Raw genomic sequence first — 18,860 nt, forward strand, 5'->3', positions numbered from 1 at the left:
ACTGTCTGAAGTGGGAACTGGGAATGGAGATTGGGGTCTTGCAGAAACAGCACATACCAGTAACTCATGAACCCCTTGGGATAACAACTCCTAAAGGAAAGTATCAGTTCTTATCCATCCCAGGTTTAAACTCTGCTTGTAAACAGAAGACATGGTCACTCTGCAGCCCAATGTTCCAGCAGAGAGGCCACCGGAGCACATCTCTGGGAGGCTGGTACGGGTGACAAGCAGCTCAGGCTCACTGCAATAGCTGTTTCAACTGCTACAGAGACTACACAAGAGGCTCGACAGAATTTACTTGTATATTTTCCATTTTCTATACTACTTGAAGGCATAGGATAGCTTTGTCTTAGCTTTCTACAATACTGTGTTTTAAGTCTACCCAGTAAACTAAGAGGCAGTACAACTTGAATACAACTGAGGAGGTGAGAAGCAACTCGGCAGGCCCTGGTGCTCAACAGTTCCGGAATAAACAGGTAGCGCGCAGCCGCATTAAAAGGTAGTTTGCAAATATTCAAGTTACACCGAGATTCCTTCCAAACCTCTGCCTTGCTCAAACCAGCGCACCCGGCCACTGCTAACACCGCGGCACGGCATTTGGTGAATGGTGATGGTTTTACTTTCTTCTTAATCAAAAGCCTGTGGAGGTGCTGCCACGCAGCAGAGTAAGTCAGCTCTGCTCGCGGACGAGGTGCCAATTGTGAAGTCACAAAAGGTACAGTTTACATGAGAAACGCACATTAACAAGTGGCCCAAATACAGAGCTGGACAGAACCAGACCAGTAAGTCTATAGTTACTCAACTGAACTAACATAAGTACATTCAAAATAAAGCCGGAGATCAGAATAGGTTTTAGAATCAAATTTGCAGACTTTCTTGATAAAACAGAAGAGTGACTTCTGCAGTTGGAAATGAGGCTCTCACCTGGCGAAGAGCAGAGACTTGGCAGTCCCTCCTGCACAGGTAAGGAAATAAGTGACAAAGTCTCTTGCACTGAAGTTATGTATTTTAACAGCTTTACATGTAATATTCATATATAAAAAACTTTAAGTGCTTTTCTCCAATTTAAAAATCTAAAGAATTCAAAAATAAGGCATTCAATATTTGAAAAAAGTACAGATTTACAAAATGTGTATATTCTGTCATGAAAACTCCACACCAACATTATACACTTGGAAAAAAATACAAACAGGATATATTACAAATTTATGCAGCAATAACTTAGTTCACACCATGCAATAAAAAGTACATTAATCAAGATACACAAGCTTTTGTAGGTTCTAAACTGAAGGACTTTTTCTTTTTTCTCTGCAGAATCCTTAAAACCCGTGGCACTTAAAACTTGCTAGCCTTCCTACTGGGAGGTAAATTATACACAAGGACGGTGGAAAGGTGGACAGACCAGGTGTCTATTATGAGTCATTCCAGCTCTGCTCAACAATGGCCGAAACCCTCTTCTCGTACTCCCGTTTGTTCTCCTGATAGAGCTGCGCTGCCTGGCTATTGGCCGGACTGTTTGGATTCGGCTCGTCCAACAGAGACTAGAAGACAGAGAGAAGAAAATGCTGCTCAGTTATATGCTATATTAACAGGACTCAGATGAGGACAAGAAAATTACACAGAACAATTACTTGGAAGTTCCTATGTCATCTTTTAGGTCGCAAAACCTTCTGAAGTGGCAAGAAGCAGGTTCCTGTGGCTAAAGGGCATAAGCTTCCAAAACAATTCCGAGTTCCCTTAAGACTTCCCATTTCAAGGAAATCAACCGACAACACTCATCAGCATATAACAACTTCCTCGCCATGGAATGAGCAGCTTATTCTCGTTAAACTTTAACACCTGTTAAACACCTTAGTCATTTCATTTCATTTATTTTTTACTGCTAGTATCCCGCCATCTCTCAGTTTTCTAAGACATGTTTTTTTCTGTGTAGCCCTGGCTGCCCTCAAACAGAGATCTGTCTGCCTCTGCTTTCCTATAGCTAGGATTAAAGGTGTGTGCCAGCACTGCCCACCTCCCAGACCCACTTTTTTTGTGGCTGAGGTGTTGGGCATGCTGGGTAAGTACTCCACTACTAACCACTGTCCCCCACATAGCAGGCAGGGAATATAATAGTACAGCTGTGAGATGACCAGAGTGGGAAGGAAAGAACAGGGTCATGAGCAAGCTAGGGTAATGGTCACTCTTCCATGTAGACCATTCCTAAATACATGAGACATGGGACCAGAGCTGCACTATGACAGTCGTGGGGATTGAGGACACACAGGGACTGGACAGATGGACAAAGGTAAGCAGGATAGACAGGTAGTGGGAATCAGAAATGAACAAGGTTCAGTGATGTAGTATGAAACACGACACTCCCCAGAGATAGGCAGAACAGTAAGGCCAAAAAACTCACAAAGACTGACATACATGAAACAGTTTTTTGGTTTTTTGCTCCTCTCAAATCAGCACAGCTACATCAGCCTCCCTAGACTCACGGACCAACAGTTACTGCCCCTCTTGAATGGAACAACAGGTACAGGTTCTTTGTACCTGGCAGTTCCTGGAGGTCCCTATGGTTTTCTAAGTGATTACTTTACTTCTTCCCAAGATACTACGTGGACACAAGTAAGCCTCACTTGTGAGAATATGGACACATGATAAGGAACCAGGCCGTGATTAGGCACAGTGGCACATGCCTGTATCTGCGGCATTTGGGAAGAGAGACAGTCTTCCGTGGGTTGGCCTGGGCAACAAGAGACCTCTGCCCTCCAAAACAAAACAAAAAAACAAGCTGTGGATAGATCTTGTATGTCAACTACCAAGAGTGTGGTGTGGAGCAGTCGGGGTGTTGTCCAAGTCACGCATTAGTTACTCCTGGGTGCTGGCAGGCGGTTTGAGTAACCAGTTCTGTCCCACAGGTATGAAGAAGCTGTGACGCAGTTTACCTGAATTGAAGTTAGGATGGAGGAGACGTCGTACGTGGGGCTCCATCGGTTCTGCAGGATGTCTAAGCATATGCTGCCGTCAGCATACACTGCAAAACAGCACAGGTCAGTCACCAGCAGCTCACCCCACAGCAAGACCTCCTCAGCACACAGACTCCCGTCTTAGAGGGAACCTTGTTCTGAACGTGACATCTGCCTCTCTACCCTGTGACCCTCTGGAAGGCTGAGGGCAATCTTTCTGAAGCACAGCATACATTCATTACCCCATTTGGGTCCTAGGGTGTAGCTCAGTGGTAGCATTGCCTGATTCACACGTGCAGGCCTGGGTCACTCCCCAGCAACCAAACCAAAACTACTCCACCTTTCTGAAGTCTCAAATAGAGATCCTAAAAACAGCTCACTGTTCAAGATGATTCCCAGATTATCACGAACACAGACATTTACTGGTAGGACTTTACTTTCACAACAGCATAATCTATGAGGCAAAAAACAAAAAACAACAACAACAAAAAACCCAAACTTCCTCGCGCTCCAAAAATCTGCGGCCCTCGTGTCTGGAGGTGCAGCTTGGTGGTGGAGCAGTTATAGGCATGGACAAAGTCCTGGGTTAGGGTTAGGTTCCCAGCATCACAAAAATAGTAAAGACACATTCAAGGAACATTATTAGTGTAGTCATCAAAAATGCCACCTATCACTGGGTTTGCCTTAGAAATAAGAAGCTTTTGTTGTAGATAGGGTCTCACTATGTTGCCCTGGCTGGCCGGGAACTCATTATGTAGATCAGGCTAGACTTGAACTCACAGAGATTGGCCTGCCACTGCCTGTAAAGTTTAAAAATTATATTTAGTAGTTCCATATTTTGATTTTTAAAAATTATATAAACACCTTCACTTTGACTAAATGAGGTCACAGATATTTGTAAAATTAATGTCAGGGATGGGGCTTGGGGATTTAGCTCAGTGGTAGAGCGCTTGCCTAGGAAGCGCAAGGCCCTGGGTTTGGTCCCCAGCTCCGAAAAAAAGAACCAAAAAAAAAAATGCCTTAATGTCAGGGATGGGGATTTAGCTCAGTGGTAGAGCACTTGCTAGCAAGCGCAAGGCCCTGGGTTCGGGTCCCCAGCTCCAAAAAAAAAAAAAAAAAAAAAAAAAAAAAAAACGTCAAAGACTGGAGAGATGGCTCAGTGGTTAAGAGCACTGACTGCTCTTCCAGAGGTCCTGAGTTCAATTCCCAGCAACCACATGGTGGCTTAAACCATCTGTAATGGGGTCTGACGCCCTCTTTTGGTGTGTGTGAAGACAGTGACAGTGTACTCATACATAAAATAACTCTAAAACAAAACAAAACAAAACAAAGGTGTTTAAAAAAATTAATGTCAAAATATTTGCAGCTAAGACTGATGATGGCTGATATTGACCCTTATAATATACATCCCATCCCTAAAACCCCCAGCCATACACAAGTGGAAGAAAAAGTCAGGAAGAATGAAGTCAATATTCATTGGAAAACTTTACCCCCTTGGGCCAATGAGTGGGACTTCGTTCTTTGGGAAGAAGTGTCATGCAGTCAAGGCCTGCTATGGAGCCTAGGACGGCACTGAGCTCTAATCCTCCTGCTTCTCTCTATCTCTCAAGTGTTGTGATTATAGGCATGTTCCACCTCTGGCAATATTGCCAAAATGAAAAACCCCAGAACCAGGATATTCTCCATAGAAACAGGATAGAGGGGAGAGAGAGTGAGTGTGCGTGCGTGCATGCGTATATGAGTGTGTGCGTGCATATATGAGTGAGTGTGTGTGTGTGTGTGTGTGTGTGTGTTGAGTGTTTAAATCCGAGGGTCTCCTCTTTCCATCCCTATTACCCCTCTGGGAAGTTTTATCCTCCTGTCCTCACTTGTTCTCTGTGCTAACAGTTAACCTCAGTTCAGACCTTTTGACCTGAAAGTGTAAGTCATCCACTTCTTATCTTTCCTACAGAATCAAATGTCACACAGGCCAGAAGGAAAAAAAACAAAAAACAAAAAAAAACAAAAACAAAAACAAAAAAACACCACATTTGATAATTTTAAAGCTTTGAACTGGTTTTGATTTTTTTTTTAGATGCCAAAAAGAAACTTGCATCTAAATGTCTATCAAGTGATCCACAGGTACACAGAATATACCTAGATAGTAAATTATTCATGCAGTAGAGACAAAGTACAGCTACAACTATCCCAACAGACAGACCCAGGGCTTACATAGGTGAAGTCAGTAAGGGCTGTGTGCTCCAAGAGCCCATTAATACAAAGCACCCAGACCATTTGTTCTATCTCACAAGAGAAAATGAAGCTGGCCACATCCATACTTTTGCTGTGTCTGTGACTACACCCAAACTCTACTCAACTGGATAATTAATGCACTGTCCTTTTGTAATATGGTGTATGGTGTAATGCAGTGGTGGAGCACACCTTCAACCCCAGTACTTGGGAGGTAGATAGATCTCTGAGTTCATGGCCAGCCTTGCCTACAAAGCAAGTTCCAAGACAGCCAGGGCTACACAGAGAAAGGCTGCCTTGAAAAGCCAACCCAGCAAACAACAAATCAACAGGAGTGGGCAAGCACAATGGTGCACACGTTATATATGTGAGTGTGTCAACCTGAGCTGGGCGTGCAGCTCAGTTTGTAGAGTACATTTCTACATTGATTCCTAGCACCACGGAAATTGGGCATGGGGGTACCTACCCGTAAGCACTCTGGAGATAGATGATCCTGAGTTCAAAGTCACCCTTGGATACATCAACCTGAAGGGTAGCCTGGCTATGAGAGTCCATCATTTATCTGTTTTACTCATTTGAGTGTGTACACATATACATGTGTGCTCTAGTAACACATATGGAGATCAGAGGGCAACCTGCAGGAATTGGTTCTATCTTCCGAGCCCTGGGGACTGAACTCAGGCTGTCACACTTAGTGGGAAGATACCTTTTTACCTACTGAGCCATTTTATTGTATGGGCTAGGGTCTCATGAAGTCCAGTCTGGCTTTAAAGTTGCTAAGTAGCTAAGAACGACCTTGAATTCCTGACTACCCACCCCCTGGCTTGAATGTGTGGAAGTTTCAAATAAAATTTGTTTTCTTTAAGCAAATAAATGTTTATTACTTAAATTCAGATGTTTGTAAATGACTTTAATTCATGCTAAAATTCTACAGAACTGTAGCTAACATGGGCATGGAAGCGGTATTTGAAGATCAGCCCTAACTGTAAGAATAAGCTGTACCCAAGGGGAGGAACAAGCCCTCCAACCCTCATCCCATCTCTGACAGAGTCTAAGATAAGAGGCTGCTACTTACCATTTGGATGAAACATTTTGGATAAAAACCTAACGGTTGGTGGTTTATTTGGATATTCTTCAGAAAATTCTATTACTAGTTTAAAAGTACCTAAATAGAAAACAAACCAAAGTACAATAAAGGCAAACATTACTTTTAAATGTCTTCATTAAAAATTCTTAATTCCATATCAAATTTTGAACAAACACACTGGTTAGCTTGAGAACTCTCATTTAGCATATAAAACATCTAACATACTTCTGTTGTGGACTATGAACAGGCAATCTGGCAAGAGCTTGGAAGACAAGCCCTTTTGTGGACTACCGAGAACGTAGTACATGGTAGCTGCCGTATCTGATCGACTGACTCATCAGTATGATGTGTACAGGCAGACAACACACCTGGGAAGTGTGAGGTCAGAGGTCAATTTTGTTTTGAAGTTCTTTCCTCCCACCTTTACCTGAGTTCTGAGAAATCAAACTCAAGATTGTCAGGGTTTGTGTGGGCAAGCTCCTTCACCCTCTGAGCCATCTCCCTACTCCCCGTGGTCAGATTTTTGGAAGGCAACCGGGCCCTAGCTACTAATATTTTAAAAATACACACTTGAAGAACTAGAAAGTTGTTTATAGCTCAAAAGGAGTGTGCCAGAGGATTCTGAGAGCTGACTACCCCCTGGCAAAGGACAACTTAGGTGTGAGCACTGATGGGAAAGGTAGTTTTATTTTTCATCTGAATCAGTTATGTAGCTCACATCTTCACTTCTCAGAGATTTGGAACACAATCTTCACTTTGTTACTTTTTGTTGTTGCTATTAGTTGGAAACTTGGGGTTAGAGAGGTTAAAGACATAAGCTGAACAACTCTTAAGTCCTATTTTCATATCTGCATACACGTTAATAGAGGAAACAGACGGTTAACTACTATGCTATGCTGAGGATGGAACGACACCAACCTTATGCTCGTCTTAAGCATACGCTCTTTGCTGACCTACACCTCCAGCCTTGATGTGTTTCAAGTTTACATTCTTATTTTTGCAATTACAGAAACAGCTGGCCTATACACAGTTTCAAGTAAGCATGTGAGGCAGTTGAGCTCTTTGTTCTCAGAACCACTTAGCAGGCTGAGTCCCACTATGGGTAAGAAGTGGATTCATGAAACGGAGAGGCACAGAGAACAACATACACTATGATTAACTCACCATGGCAACAGACACAAGAACTCCAAGAACCAGATAGAACCAAGTGGCAGAAAAGTTATGGAATAATTTTGTGGCCTGAATATTACCACTTTCTGATTTCCAAAACATTGACTTTAAAAATAGGATTTAATTAAAATAATGGTTGCAAAACTCTCTGAGATTCGCACAGCTGAGATTTGTTGGCTCTTGCTTTCAGTACAGACTGCGTCCAATAACCTACTGGAACTTGTACCAGAAATCGTTAGCTTGACAGCTGGGGACGCAGCTTAGTTACAGAACACTTGCATAGCAGATAGAAAGCCTGGGGTGGAAGCATAGGAAATATTGTAACCAACCCTAGCTACTCAGGCAGCTGAGACAAGATCTCAAGTCCTAGGCCACCTGAGCAACTCCACAGGACCTTGTCTCAAAATAAAGAAGAAAGGGGTTGGGCACTGGCAGCTCAGTGAAGAGTGCTAGCACTAGCACACCTGGGGTCACTCTCAGCTGTCAAAACAGAGTGCCTGCCTGAGAAAATTCTCCAATTTATTAAAAAGTAACCGAGCCTTACTATATAGTAACCTAATAATACACTTCAGAGACATGCTAAATAGCATACTAATGACTCGACAGTCACAAGCACACACTAGTCTGCACTTGTACTGTTCTCCTTCATGTTTGCTTTAAAGACGACAGCTGGGTTCTCTTATCTACATGCAATCTGTTACAATATGTTGTTTGGTTGACGTACAATACCAGAAGAAAATATGACCTCACAATATGTAACTGTAAAGAATTTTTACAGCCCTATCAGATAACTAGACTGGTCTGATATTATACAAGCTTTTTTTTTTAAAAGGTTTGTTGCAATGAAGCATTGGAGGGAAAAAAACCCCAAAAAACAAACAGAAAAAAATCAAAAATTAAAAAAAAAACAAAACCCACCTCTTTGTACTCACATACAAGTTTAATGTAATTTAAAAAATATACAGAAATAAAAAAATGTAAATGCATTGGGGCTGGGATTTAGGCTCAGTGGTAGAGCGCTTGCCTAGGAAGTGCAAGGCCCTGGGTTCAGGTCCCCAGCTCCGAAAAAAGAACCAAAAAAAAAAAAAAAAAAAAAAAATAAAGTACAACAACATTTAACTGCTGTACTTTAAAGTTTTGTCATTTTTTTTTCTCGGACAATGCTACAGACTAGACCCATGGCCATTCCAGGAACACACTCTACCACCCAGCTACTACCCTAGGCCTGTCAGTCATTCTTTCAAGAAAACATATTTCATGAAAAAAACCAGCAGCCTAAGCTCTGACTGACTGAGCTGTGGAATGCTTCTGATATCCCTTCACCATGCGGAATATTAAGGAGCAGACTAAGAGGTCCAAATGTAGTGACATGAGCAATTTCAGTAATTGTTAAGTCCTTTTAACACACAAAGAACACAGCAACTGTCAGCACGGTGTGGGCCAGTCTCAGCTTGTTCTCAGATGCTCAATTACTTAGGCAAAGATCTAGCTTAGTTAAGCTGCTTTTATACCAGCAATGGCAAGGCCAACACAACACTGGTATCAAGGTCACATGATCTTCTCAATAGAGGACTTAAGACATCCTGAAGAGTTTGGGAATGAATCACAACTGAGAAGTCCCAAGATAGTTAAAAATTTTGCTACAATCCATTCAGTAGCTCCTAGGATTCTTCATGCCTATCTTTTGACAGTGTGGCATATATCCCCTACACGTGCATACATGTTTAAGAAGAAAGAGAATAGTCTTAGCACTTGGAAGGCAGAGGCAGGAGGATTTCTGTGAGTCTAGACCTACAGAAGGGGCTACAGTGAGAACCATCTCAAATGTATAGATGCTAGGTTATCCTACAGCATTTCTGTCTAAGACCTAAATCCAGACCAGCCTCATTATTCTTCAACAGGCACTTAATATTCCAGAGTCCAAGCGGTAGGTACCACTTTCTTCTCAGGATTTCAGGTGGCCCCTCACAAATAGATCACAGTAATTATTCTTGTCAAATATGCTGAATAGATGAATTCTGAAGTCATTCTGATAATTACAGCAAAGCTGTTTAATTTTTTAAAATCCACTATAATTAGGGAAAATCTTTTAGTACCTGCCTAAAGTCAATTTAATAAACTTAATTGTGATTACAGATTAGAACCATTCTTCCATTTTCCTGGCTCCTGTCAGAGAGACCCAACTTGAGACGCAAATGACTGCACAGTGTTTCTGGGTGTTAAATGCTGAGTAGTGAAGCTACCGGTGACTACAGATTCAGGACTCAGGGATCCCTGGCAGTGGAGTGCTTGCCTAGAACACACTAAGCTCTGGATTTGATCCCTAGCAGTAGGGAAAAAAAGAAATGAAAATTTTTATCATAAGACCCTTATCAATGCAGACAATAAAGCAAGGAAATACAATCACCCTCTTGGTATTAACTGAAGAGCACCCTCTATTAGGCCACCCAACTATAGCACAGACCCACTTAGACCTACAGCTGTAGAGGCAGCTCATGTCACAGAGGAAACTAGTGAGAGGTGACCAAGCTGATCTGCAAAAACAGATCCTCATAAACCCTTAATTTTTCACTTGCTTGCTTAGTATGCAAAGAGTTTACTAAGAGTAGAGCCTGTTTTCAAATAGTGTTAGAGCCTCTGACCAAAAAGCACCCTTTTAATATGTAGATAATAAGAATGACTTACCATCTTCAAAGGGTGTCCCTTCTGGTCTGAAAACAAAAAGATCTCTGATTAAAACAAGTTTCTCCTTCTTTGTCTTCAGGGAGAGAAGGGTAAGTAAGCTGGGGAACCGGGAAGGACAGCGCTCACCCTGCTGCCTGAGAGCTGCGTAAACATCACCAGTCAGACTGCCAGACAGCCTTGGCTTAAACTCAGGCAGCACAAAGGCTCTCAATGATCAAGTTCTTTTTAAAAGGAAACTTGTCTATGATTTTCTTGAAAAAATAATATAGTACAGCCTAATGCACAGTCAACTGTGGTGGCAAATGCCTTTATTCCCAGCACTGGGAAGGAGGAGGCAGGTAGATATTTTGAGTTTGAGGCCAGCCTGGGCTACAAGTGAGTTCCATGACAGCTAGAGGCTACACAGAGAAATCCTGTTTTCAAACCCAAAACCAACTAACAAACGAAAACCCAAGAGTGTGCAAGTGGGCATGCACCACACACTTGTATTCCCAGATACTCAGGAGGGAGTCAACGGTTGAGACTACCTAAGATGCACAGTATAAGGCCAGCCTGACTTGGCAAGACCACCTCAAACTACAATTTTAAAAAGGATGGTGCAACACATATTCACAGAATAGAAAGGGAGAGGGTACCACAGCCCAGGCTGCCTGACCGTGCAGCAATCCTCCTGCCTCAGACTCCTGAGTGCTAGGATTTATTAAGTATGAGTCAGTATACCTACCTATTTTGATTTTCTTGAGATAAGATCTCATAAATAAATAGCCCAGGTTGGCTTCTAAATTGTGATCCTTCTGTCTCAGCCTTCCAGAGGCTATGATTACAGATGATTGAAACCAGGACTTCAAGAATGTTAGGTAAGTACTTCCACAACTGAGCTAGCTACATTCCTAGTCCCCTACTACTTACAAATGTAGACTCCTATAAGACAGCTAACTGAGTAAGAGTACTTGAGAAAATCCTCTTACAGGAGTTTGGTTCCCAGCACCCATGGCAGGCAGCTTACAACTTTAGGAGATTGGACACTGGCCTCTGGCTGGCTTCCATGGGCACCTGCTCTCTTGTACATGGATCCTTCAAACCCTGTTATCAATTACTGGGTTGACTGTAAAATGATACTATACCATAACTAGCTGTAGTGGAAAACTCCCATAATCCCATACCTAGACAAACATACATAATCAAAATAAGTTTTAAATGAAAAAGGATGTACAGAGCTAGCAAGAATAGTTTAGCAGGAAGAACTACTCACCATACTATTTCTTGAACACATACGTGATGGAGGGAGAGAAATGACTATAGTTGTCATCTTACCTCTATATTGAGTGTTGTGGGTTATGGACACCTACTCACACAGTCAGTCAGTCAGCCAGTGTGTACACACACACACACACAAACAAAAAATTAGAAAGGTATTAAGTATGGTGGCCCATGCCTGTGCTCCCAGCACTGAGGATGTTGAGGCAAGAGGATCCTAAGTTTGAGGACAATCTGAAAAATGCATGGAGATCTTTTTTTGTTGTTTTTGTAAAACAGGGCCTCAGTAGGCAGCCTGGACCTTAACCTCCAAGTGCTGGATCAAAGGGGCCAAACTCCACCCTTGTCAAGAGTCCATCTCAATAAAATTTCACAGGTGCGAAGAGTGAAGCCCAGTGATGGAGCACTTGCCTACAATGTGTTAAGATGCGTGGATTCAACCCCAGCATCACCCAAAGTAAAACTACCTTCCTTGTTCAATGGCTTCTCAGTGGGCTGTGCATATAGGATTTTTAGCTGAAATTCTTATCACAGCGAAGTTTTCAGTTCCTTTAGTTCCAAGTGTTTTTACAGCTCCAACAGTATGGGCATAAACTGCAAGTGCACAGCACATTTTATGAGATGATTTCTCTCTTCTCCTTTATCACCCCACTTAATTTCAAGTATTTACTTCTTAGTGTTGGGGATCAAGCCAGAGCCATACGTATGGCAGGCAAGTATTCTACCACTCGGCTTCACTCAATGCCTTTACACCCTAGATCATTTACCTGGAGTGACCGTAAAACCATACCATAGCTAGGTACAGTATCAAACTCCCACAATCCCAGCTACTCCTGAGGGCCTAAAGCAAGAGGATCACTGCAGCCCAGTTCAAAATCACCCCGAGCAACACTGTAACACCTTGTCTCAAGGGAAAGAAACCAAATTAAACTTAACAGCAAGGAGCAGACCAATTTTATATAAATGTCCCAGACTCAATAAAATGTTTCAGGAGCTGGGTATACAGCTTAGTGATAGGAGCACAATAAGCACAGGAGGCCTATGGTTCTCAAAAAAGTGCCCCCTACCCCAACAAGTGAGCTTCGGATCCACCTCAGCCTCTTTCCTTGGTGCTTATATACTTACTTTTCCTAAGCAGTCGCTATTTCAACTCACCCAAATATAACTGCGTTCCACTGCATGATGTTGTTTTCAGATGGTGCACCACTGACCCCCACAGGTGGGTCCTCTTGCAATCTAGAAATCCAGAGTAGTCATTTTCAACTAGAGTTGAACATAAAGGTCAGTGAGGTCAAATTCTACTGAACCTATTCTGAGAGACTGACTAGACTGACTTATTGTTGGAGCTGAAATGAGCTATGACTTAAAAGAATCAACCAGGTTAATATACTTACTAATACTACCAGTGATCTCTAAGCCCAAAGGACTAGGTGATCATTCTTCTTCACACAGCAAGATTTAAGATATGATCTCTTGAAGAACTCTTGTTTCCAGACTGCCCTCTTGACCCATTACAAGTTTACAATTTTAGCAATGAAAAATATTTTAGAGAATCTGCAACTACCAGGTGGTAGTGGTGTGCATGCTTTTAGACCCAGCACTTTGGAGGCAGCCTGGTCTACAGAATGAATTTCAAAACAGTCAGGGCTACACAGAAAAACCTTGTCTCAAAAAACAAAAACCAAACACCAAAAACCAAAACCAAACCACACAAAAGCCTACAGTTTTTCTACCTTCATCATGCAAGGATCTCCAGTCCTAACACAAAATTGTAGGAAATCTCCATACACTAAATAACTGAAAAGCATATTCAGTTTAACTAGAAAGTGAACCACACTTTATGGTCTGTGCTTCTGACAGTGGCTTTCTCAAGTAGCCAGAAGCTCCAGCTAGCTTTTTCAGCAGTCTCTCTTTTAAAGACTCTGCTCTCAGGCCAAGTCTACCTTAGGCCTTCATACAAAGTTTCATACAGCGCTTTCAACAGACGTCATCATCAATTTCATGTAACCTCAAGATCCTTGGAAAACCACCAAAGGCACCTTGTACTCAACCGGGTACAGAAATTGCAAAAATGAACAAGAGATAATAATGGATGATGTATTAGCCATAATGGCAAGGTTTATTTGCATGCTACAGAGCCAATCAAATATAGTGACTTCAAGCCTTGGGTGACTTTTGCACCAACAAGGGCATCTCATCTGTCAGATCATTAAAAAAAAAAAAAAAAAGCCTGAAAAAAGTCTGTCCACCATACAAAGTATGTCATGATTTTTAAGTGGACACTTAGCGGTTAGTCCACATTAAAAAAAAAAAAAAAAAAAAGTGCTGTTTGGTCAACCTCAAGTAGATTATGCCACTAACAGGGCTGAAAGGAACGAACTTACTGCCTGATTCCTCAATTTTAAGTGGCTAAAATCAGCAACGAATTAAATGAAGCTGTCCAAGGCCCAAGACCTCCAAATGCCCCAGACAGGGCTTTATAAAGGCAAAGTCGAGCAGTTGCTTCCTGAGAGGCAAATCTAAGTTTTTATAGTACAGATCTGTCTCAATCACAGCGGGTCTGCCCAGAAAGAAAACTTAGAGGAGTATCTTGTCGCTGGATTTCAAGTTAGGGTTGCTGCACTTGTACGTTTCCAAGGAGAGGTAAACAACTGGAAGAGGAAGGAGAGGTCATTTTCTTCCTTCAAGCCCCTTATTTCCTATAAACTCCTATTTTCCATAAGGAGGCCCAGGTGGAGTATCAGATTAGCTCCAGTGTGACGGAAGGCATTTCCCAGGCCGGGGAGGCTATAGATAGGCCTTTATTCGGCAGCCAGATCTTAGTTCCAGAAGGCACTGGCAGCGGAGTGGCTAGCTCCAGGTCCAGGTTTCCCGAGCCAGTTCTCAAGGTCCTTCCAGGTGGGCGGGGGCAGATCGGGTTTCGGGGGATGGGCTAACCACCTCCGGACCTCGCGCAGCAGACCCCACCCTCACCACTGCAGAAAGGGAAAGAGATTTGGGACAGTATTCACCCCAACCCCGCTACAAATAGGAGACCACGGGGCCCTGTAACAAAGCTGGACTGGTCCTCCAGGCGAGGCCAGAACCTCAGGAAAAGCTCCCTAGCACCACCTGCGGAGGGGACACCGCAGGGTGCAGAGGCGGGAGGTGAAGCGTCTGCATTTGGCCTAGGTGGGCCTCTGGGACACCTAGGCCCAGCGATGGCTACCTTCCTACTTTTGGGGGGGGAAGGGCAGGTGGCTATAATACCGAACATCTTTACTCAAACAGAGGGAGGTATGAAGCGAGGGAGTTTAAGAGTCGCCGGTGAGCCGGTGCTGCCATGGGTCCCGCAGGCCCACTGCCCGCCTCCTCAGGGTCACCGGGGGAGGATATCCCGGATCCCCGCCCTACAGTCCATAGCTTCGGGAAGAGGCCGTCATATTGGGCTAAGACGAGGGCCCTTACCGCTTGAAATCCCGCATGAGCCTCCTACGGGCCGGGGTCGACATGCTCCGCAGCTGCCCCGCGGTCAGTCTGAAAGAAAAGAGTCCCGTTCGGCCCCCCCACCCCCCGGCGCAGCGGCCGAATCACTGTGGGTCGCCGCCGCCACCGAGACTGCACAAACAACCCTGCAATGACGTCTCCCTCCGCCGCCTCCAGATCCCTCCGCCCTCCGCCAGTACCACCGCTAGGAGGAGGGGAGAGGGGGCGGGGCGAGCGGGCGCGCGCGCGGCCCTGGAGGCGCAGGAGGCCGTCTTCGGGGCTTCTTCGCTATGAGGAACTATGGAAGGTCCTCTCTGTGCCCAGGCTGGACACGGGCCGGCCCGACCGCGCCGGAGCCCACACGCTACCTTGCCTCGCTCCCCCCGTCGCTAGTTTCAAGTTCGGCCGGACGGGGAGAGAGGTGCATCCGGAGCCTGAGATTTCGGGGAGAGGAGGTGGGATGACGTCAGATCACGTGACCGCTAGCGGCGTTGTCAACAATCCACCCCTGAGGGGGAGGGAGCGAAGTATCTAGAACCACGTGTGCCTGTGACGCCATCAGAACAAGTCACGTGACGGCCTAGCCTGGCTCTTGGTTTCAGGTCTAACAAAGCAGGTCCTTGAGTTTAAGGAGTTGACACCTCTAGTCATACATTATTCTTTTGGTCCCAAGTACTGGGACTTTGCATAAGGAGACATTGTGGAAGAAGCTGCTTGGCGTTCTGAGTCTTTAAAACGGAACAAAAAAAATCTGGACTTAATTCTGTTTCAAGTGGCTTAGCAACTCTGGCACGTGGGACAGGTACTGAAAGTGTGGCAAAGCCTTGTAATGAACAGCTTTGAATACTGTGGTTCGTGCAAATCAGATGGGATTAAGGGCATTTGGATCAATTATAGCCTGTATGGGATTTCCATACTTAAAGTCTATACAGAAATGAGAGTGGAATAGATTGTCCAAGCCTTAAAGACTCCATCTATGGAGTCTTTGAATTGGAATCTGTGGTTTTGCCTGCGGTGGGGAACAATTGTATTTCTCAAGAAACGAGTGGGTGTGATTTTTAGAGCATATCAATGGGCTGCTGGTTGTCAAAGAAACCTACCAAAATGATTCAGATCGGGGGAGAGATCATGCAGACATGGGTGGGAGTTATATCTCGAGTCTGAGGTAACTCCGTACAAGCTTTGTACAATAGCAAAGAGGAGCCAAACGGACCAGAAGTGCTCTGTGTGTGTGTGGGGGGGTGATTCTCAGCAGGTTTAGTAGCCTTCACACACACACACCCTGCCCCGCAAGCTCCTGGAATTCCCAATCTCAGCTTCTAGCACTGATGTTAGTTCTAGGGACCCGAACAGTGGAGTAGATGCGGAATTCTTTAGCTCTAGAAGGGAAAAGAGCATGAGAATCTACTGCTCCACTCCTTCCTATATACATAGTTCCTTGAAACCAGGAAGGGTTAGCCTTTTCCACTATCCTTATCCCCCCATTCTTCAAACAATTCTCATGATTTAAAATGACCTTGAGAACCCAGCGTCTTGGTGCATCCTGCTAATCCCATCATTACGAAAGTGGAAAGGATCAGGAGTGTAAGGTTAGCCTCAGTGAATCGAGATGTTAACCACTCTGGGCAGCCTGAGAGTCTCATCCCTCCCCGCCAAAAAGTAACCTTGAGGATTGTCAGGTATGTCTGTCTATTGCTAGCCGCTGCTGTGTCCTCACAATGTGACCAAGCTAAAAGTTAAGTATTCTTACCTTTACGTTTCTTCTTTTTGAGGTATTCGATAGAACTCCAGGGCCTTATGTAGCCCTGTAAAATTTTACTGAGGATGCAGTGCGCAAGCTCAACTCCAGCACTAGGTAGGCAGAGACTGGAGGCCTAGAGGCCTGCACATTCCACAGCACCTAGAGCACGGAGAGACTTTGTCTTGGGGGAAGAATGGTCTCTTTAAATCCCCTAGGATGGACTTCAACTTCTCTTTAAGTAGCTGGGATAGGCAACAAGTGCCTGGCTTTTTTCTTCCCGCCCAGACATACCAATCTTTTTTTTTTTTATTAACTTGAGTATTTCTTATGTACATTTCGAGTGTTATTCCCTTTCGGTTTCGGGCAAACATCCCCTTCCCTCCCCCCTTCCTTATGGGTGTTCCCTCCCCACCCTCCCCCATTGCCGCCTCCCCCCGACAGTCTAGTTCACTGGGGGTTCAGTCTTAGCAGGACCCAGGGCTTCCCTTCCACTGGTGCTCTTTACTAGGATATTCATTGCCCTATGAGGTCAGAGTCCAGGGTCAGTCCATGTATAGTCTTTAGGTAGTGGCTTAGTCCCTGAAGCTCTGGTTGCTTGGCATTCAGACATACCAATCTTAATCTTCCTCATGGTCAAGAAAGAAGACAAATGTGTGTGGGAATATATAAAGTAAAATGGTTAAGAAACTTTAAAAAAAAAACCTCATTGTGTCGATTACCTAGCAATTTATTACTTTTAAAAATGGACCAGATAGGTTTTTATCCAAAATGAAATGTTTTGATACATTGAATGTGCTTCCCAAAAGTATTAGAAGTCAGAATGTTAACAAATTCACACAATTTCCTGGTTGGCGGCTTGCTGGAAGCCTACAACCACAGTCTTAGAACTATAATTTCACTTGTCAAAACAGGATATGTGTAGCTCAGGCTGGTCTGGAACTTGCTATGTAGACCAGTCTGGCCTCAATCTCATATAGCTCTGTCTCTCTTCTGAGCACTGGGATTGTGAATTAAGTTGTGATGGCAAGGACTCACTAATTCATGCTTTGCTCCTTGCATATATTTAGTTCATAACAAATATTGAATAAACATATAGTATTGTAAGACTTAACTATGACATTCTTATTTATAGAGAAATGAAGAAAAATCCAAACCAAGTACCCATCCTCCTTACTCTCAAGCTCCAAAGCCCAGCTCTAGCAGTTAGTGGCAAAATTTTAAATACTTCTCAACTTTTTTTTTAAAAGCAAACTAGTTTCTTTTTTACACTACTTAGCACACTTCTTGTGCACATATTTATTTGTGTGTATAGGTCACAAGACAACTTGGAGGAGTTGGTTCTCTTTCCACTATGTAGGTCCAAGAGATTGAACTCAACTATTTAGGTTTCGTGGCCTTTTTCTACTGAGCCATCTCATTGACTAGTTGTGCTACTACAGTTAAATCAAGATCTCTAAAAAAAAAATGGAGCCCTTTAAAAAGTTCTGCAGGTTATTTAAATACATTCCGAGGCGCCCTTGTACATTCAGTCTGTGGCAGAGTCCAGTGAATTACTTATTTTCCTAAAAAGTTTTGCATTTCACACGTGGTGAGAAAACTTTAAAAGGGCTGCTAGGGCTGGTGGTTATGGTGGCACACTGCACAGCACTCTAAGCAGACAGATGAGCTCTTGGGAGTTTGAGGCCAACCTGGTGGTATACATGGTGAGTCCCAAACCACCTGGAGCTACATAGTAGACCTTGTCTCAAAACAAACAAACAGACAAAAAGATTACTAGTAATTGGAAAACAGTAATTGAAAACTGAAAATGTGTACAGAATTGGTGTTAGAAATAAGTCAGGGGAGTAGTGAATGCTGAGTATGTGGCTTACCACTGAGCTAAGTAAGCCCTCTACCCAAGAACCATCTTGTCCCCAGTTTAAGGATTATGTCGACTTTGTGGTCGAAATTGGGTGTATGGAATATTTATGCAGCATTGGCAAACTGTAGCCCCATAAGTCTTCTTTAGATCAGTTATCTCATATCCGGGCACAAGTAAGGGACCAGTAATTACGCAGGTGACAAAACGCTCTCTTGCTGGGCGAACACCTAAAGGGCGTTCATTCTGCTATAAAATGCCCCGTTCTCCCTCATCCCCACCACCACCTGCAAGCACGCGGGCTTCCTATGTCCCTCCCCCTATCCTGCTGCATCTATCTTCCGCTTCGTGTCACTTTCCCTTCCGGGTCGGGACCCCAGCGATTTCCAGTCTTGCGTACTGTACTCCGAACGCCGC

General features: G+C 43.8%; 1 protein-coding gene across 1 annotated transcript; it reads right to left on the bottom strand.

Moving 5' to 3' along the window:
- Positions 1–278: 278 nt before the first annotated feature.
- On the bottom strand, positions 279–15,304 carry Ube2b (ubiquitin conjugating enzyme E2 B). The gene is made up of 7 exons (XM_032911682.1): positions 15,213–15,304; positions 14,827–14,895; positions 12,535–12,615; positions 10,123–10,148; positions 6,256–6,345; positions 2,931–3,019; positions 279–1,541 (listed from the first exon to the last, which is right to left on the bottom strand). The coding sequence occupies exons 1-7, from the start codon at positions 15,269–15,271 to the stop codon at positions 1,413–1,415; spliced, it is 543 nt and encodes a 180-aa protein (XP_032767573.1). The 5' UTR covers positions 15,272–15,304; the 3' UTR covers positions 279–1,412.
- Between the last annotated feature and the right edge of the window lie 3,556 nt (positions 15,305–18,860).

Source organism: Rattus rattus, chromosome 9 (assembly GCF_011064425.1).
Source record: "Rattus rattus isolate New Zealand chromosome 9, Rrattus_CSIRO_v1, whole genome shotgun sequence".
In the NCBI taxonomy this organism is placed as follows: Eukaryota; Metazoa; Chordata; class Mammalia; order Rodentia; family Muridae; genus Rattus; species Rattus rattus.

Excerpts from the sequence above, each read along its gene's own strand:
- Ube2b (XM_032911682.1), bottom strand. The coding sequence starts at position 15,271 with ATGCACCTCTCTCCCCGTCCGGCCGAACTTGAAACTAGCGACGGGGGG. Across the intron at positions 10,149-12,534 it reads TGGAACGCAGTTATATTTGG|ACCAGAAGGGACACCCTTTG; the intron begins GTGAGTTGAAAT and ends TTTTGTTTTCAG. Across the intron at positions 3,020-6,255 it reads CAAAATGTTTCATCCAAATG|TGTATGCTGACGGCAGCATA; the intron begins GTAAGTAGCAGC and ends GCTGTTTTGCAG.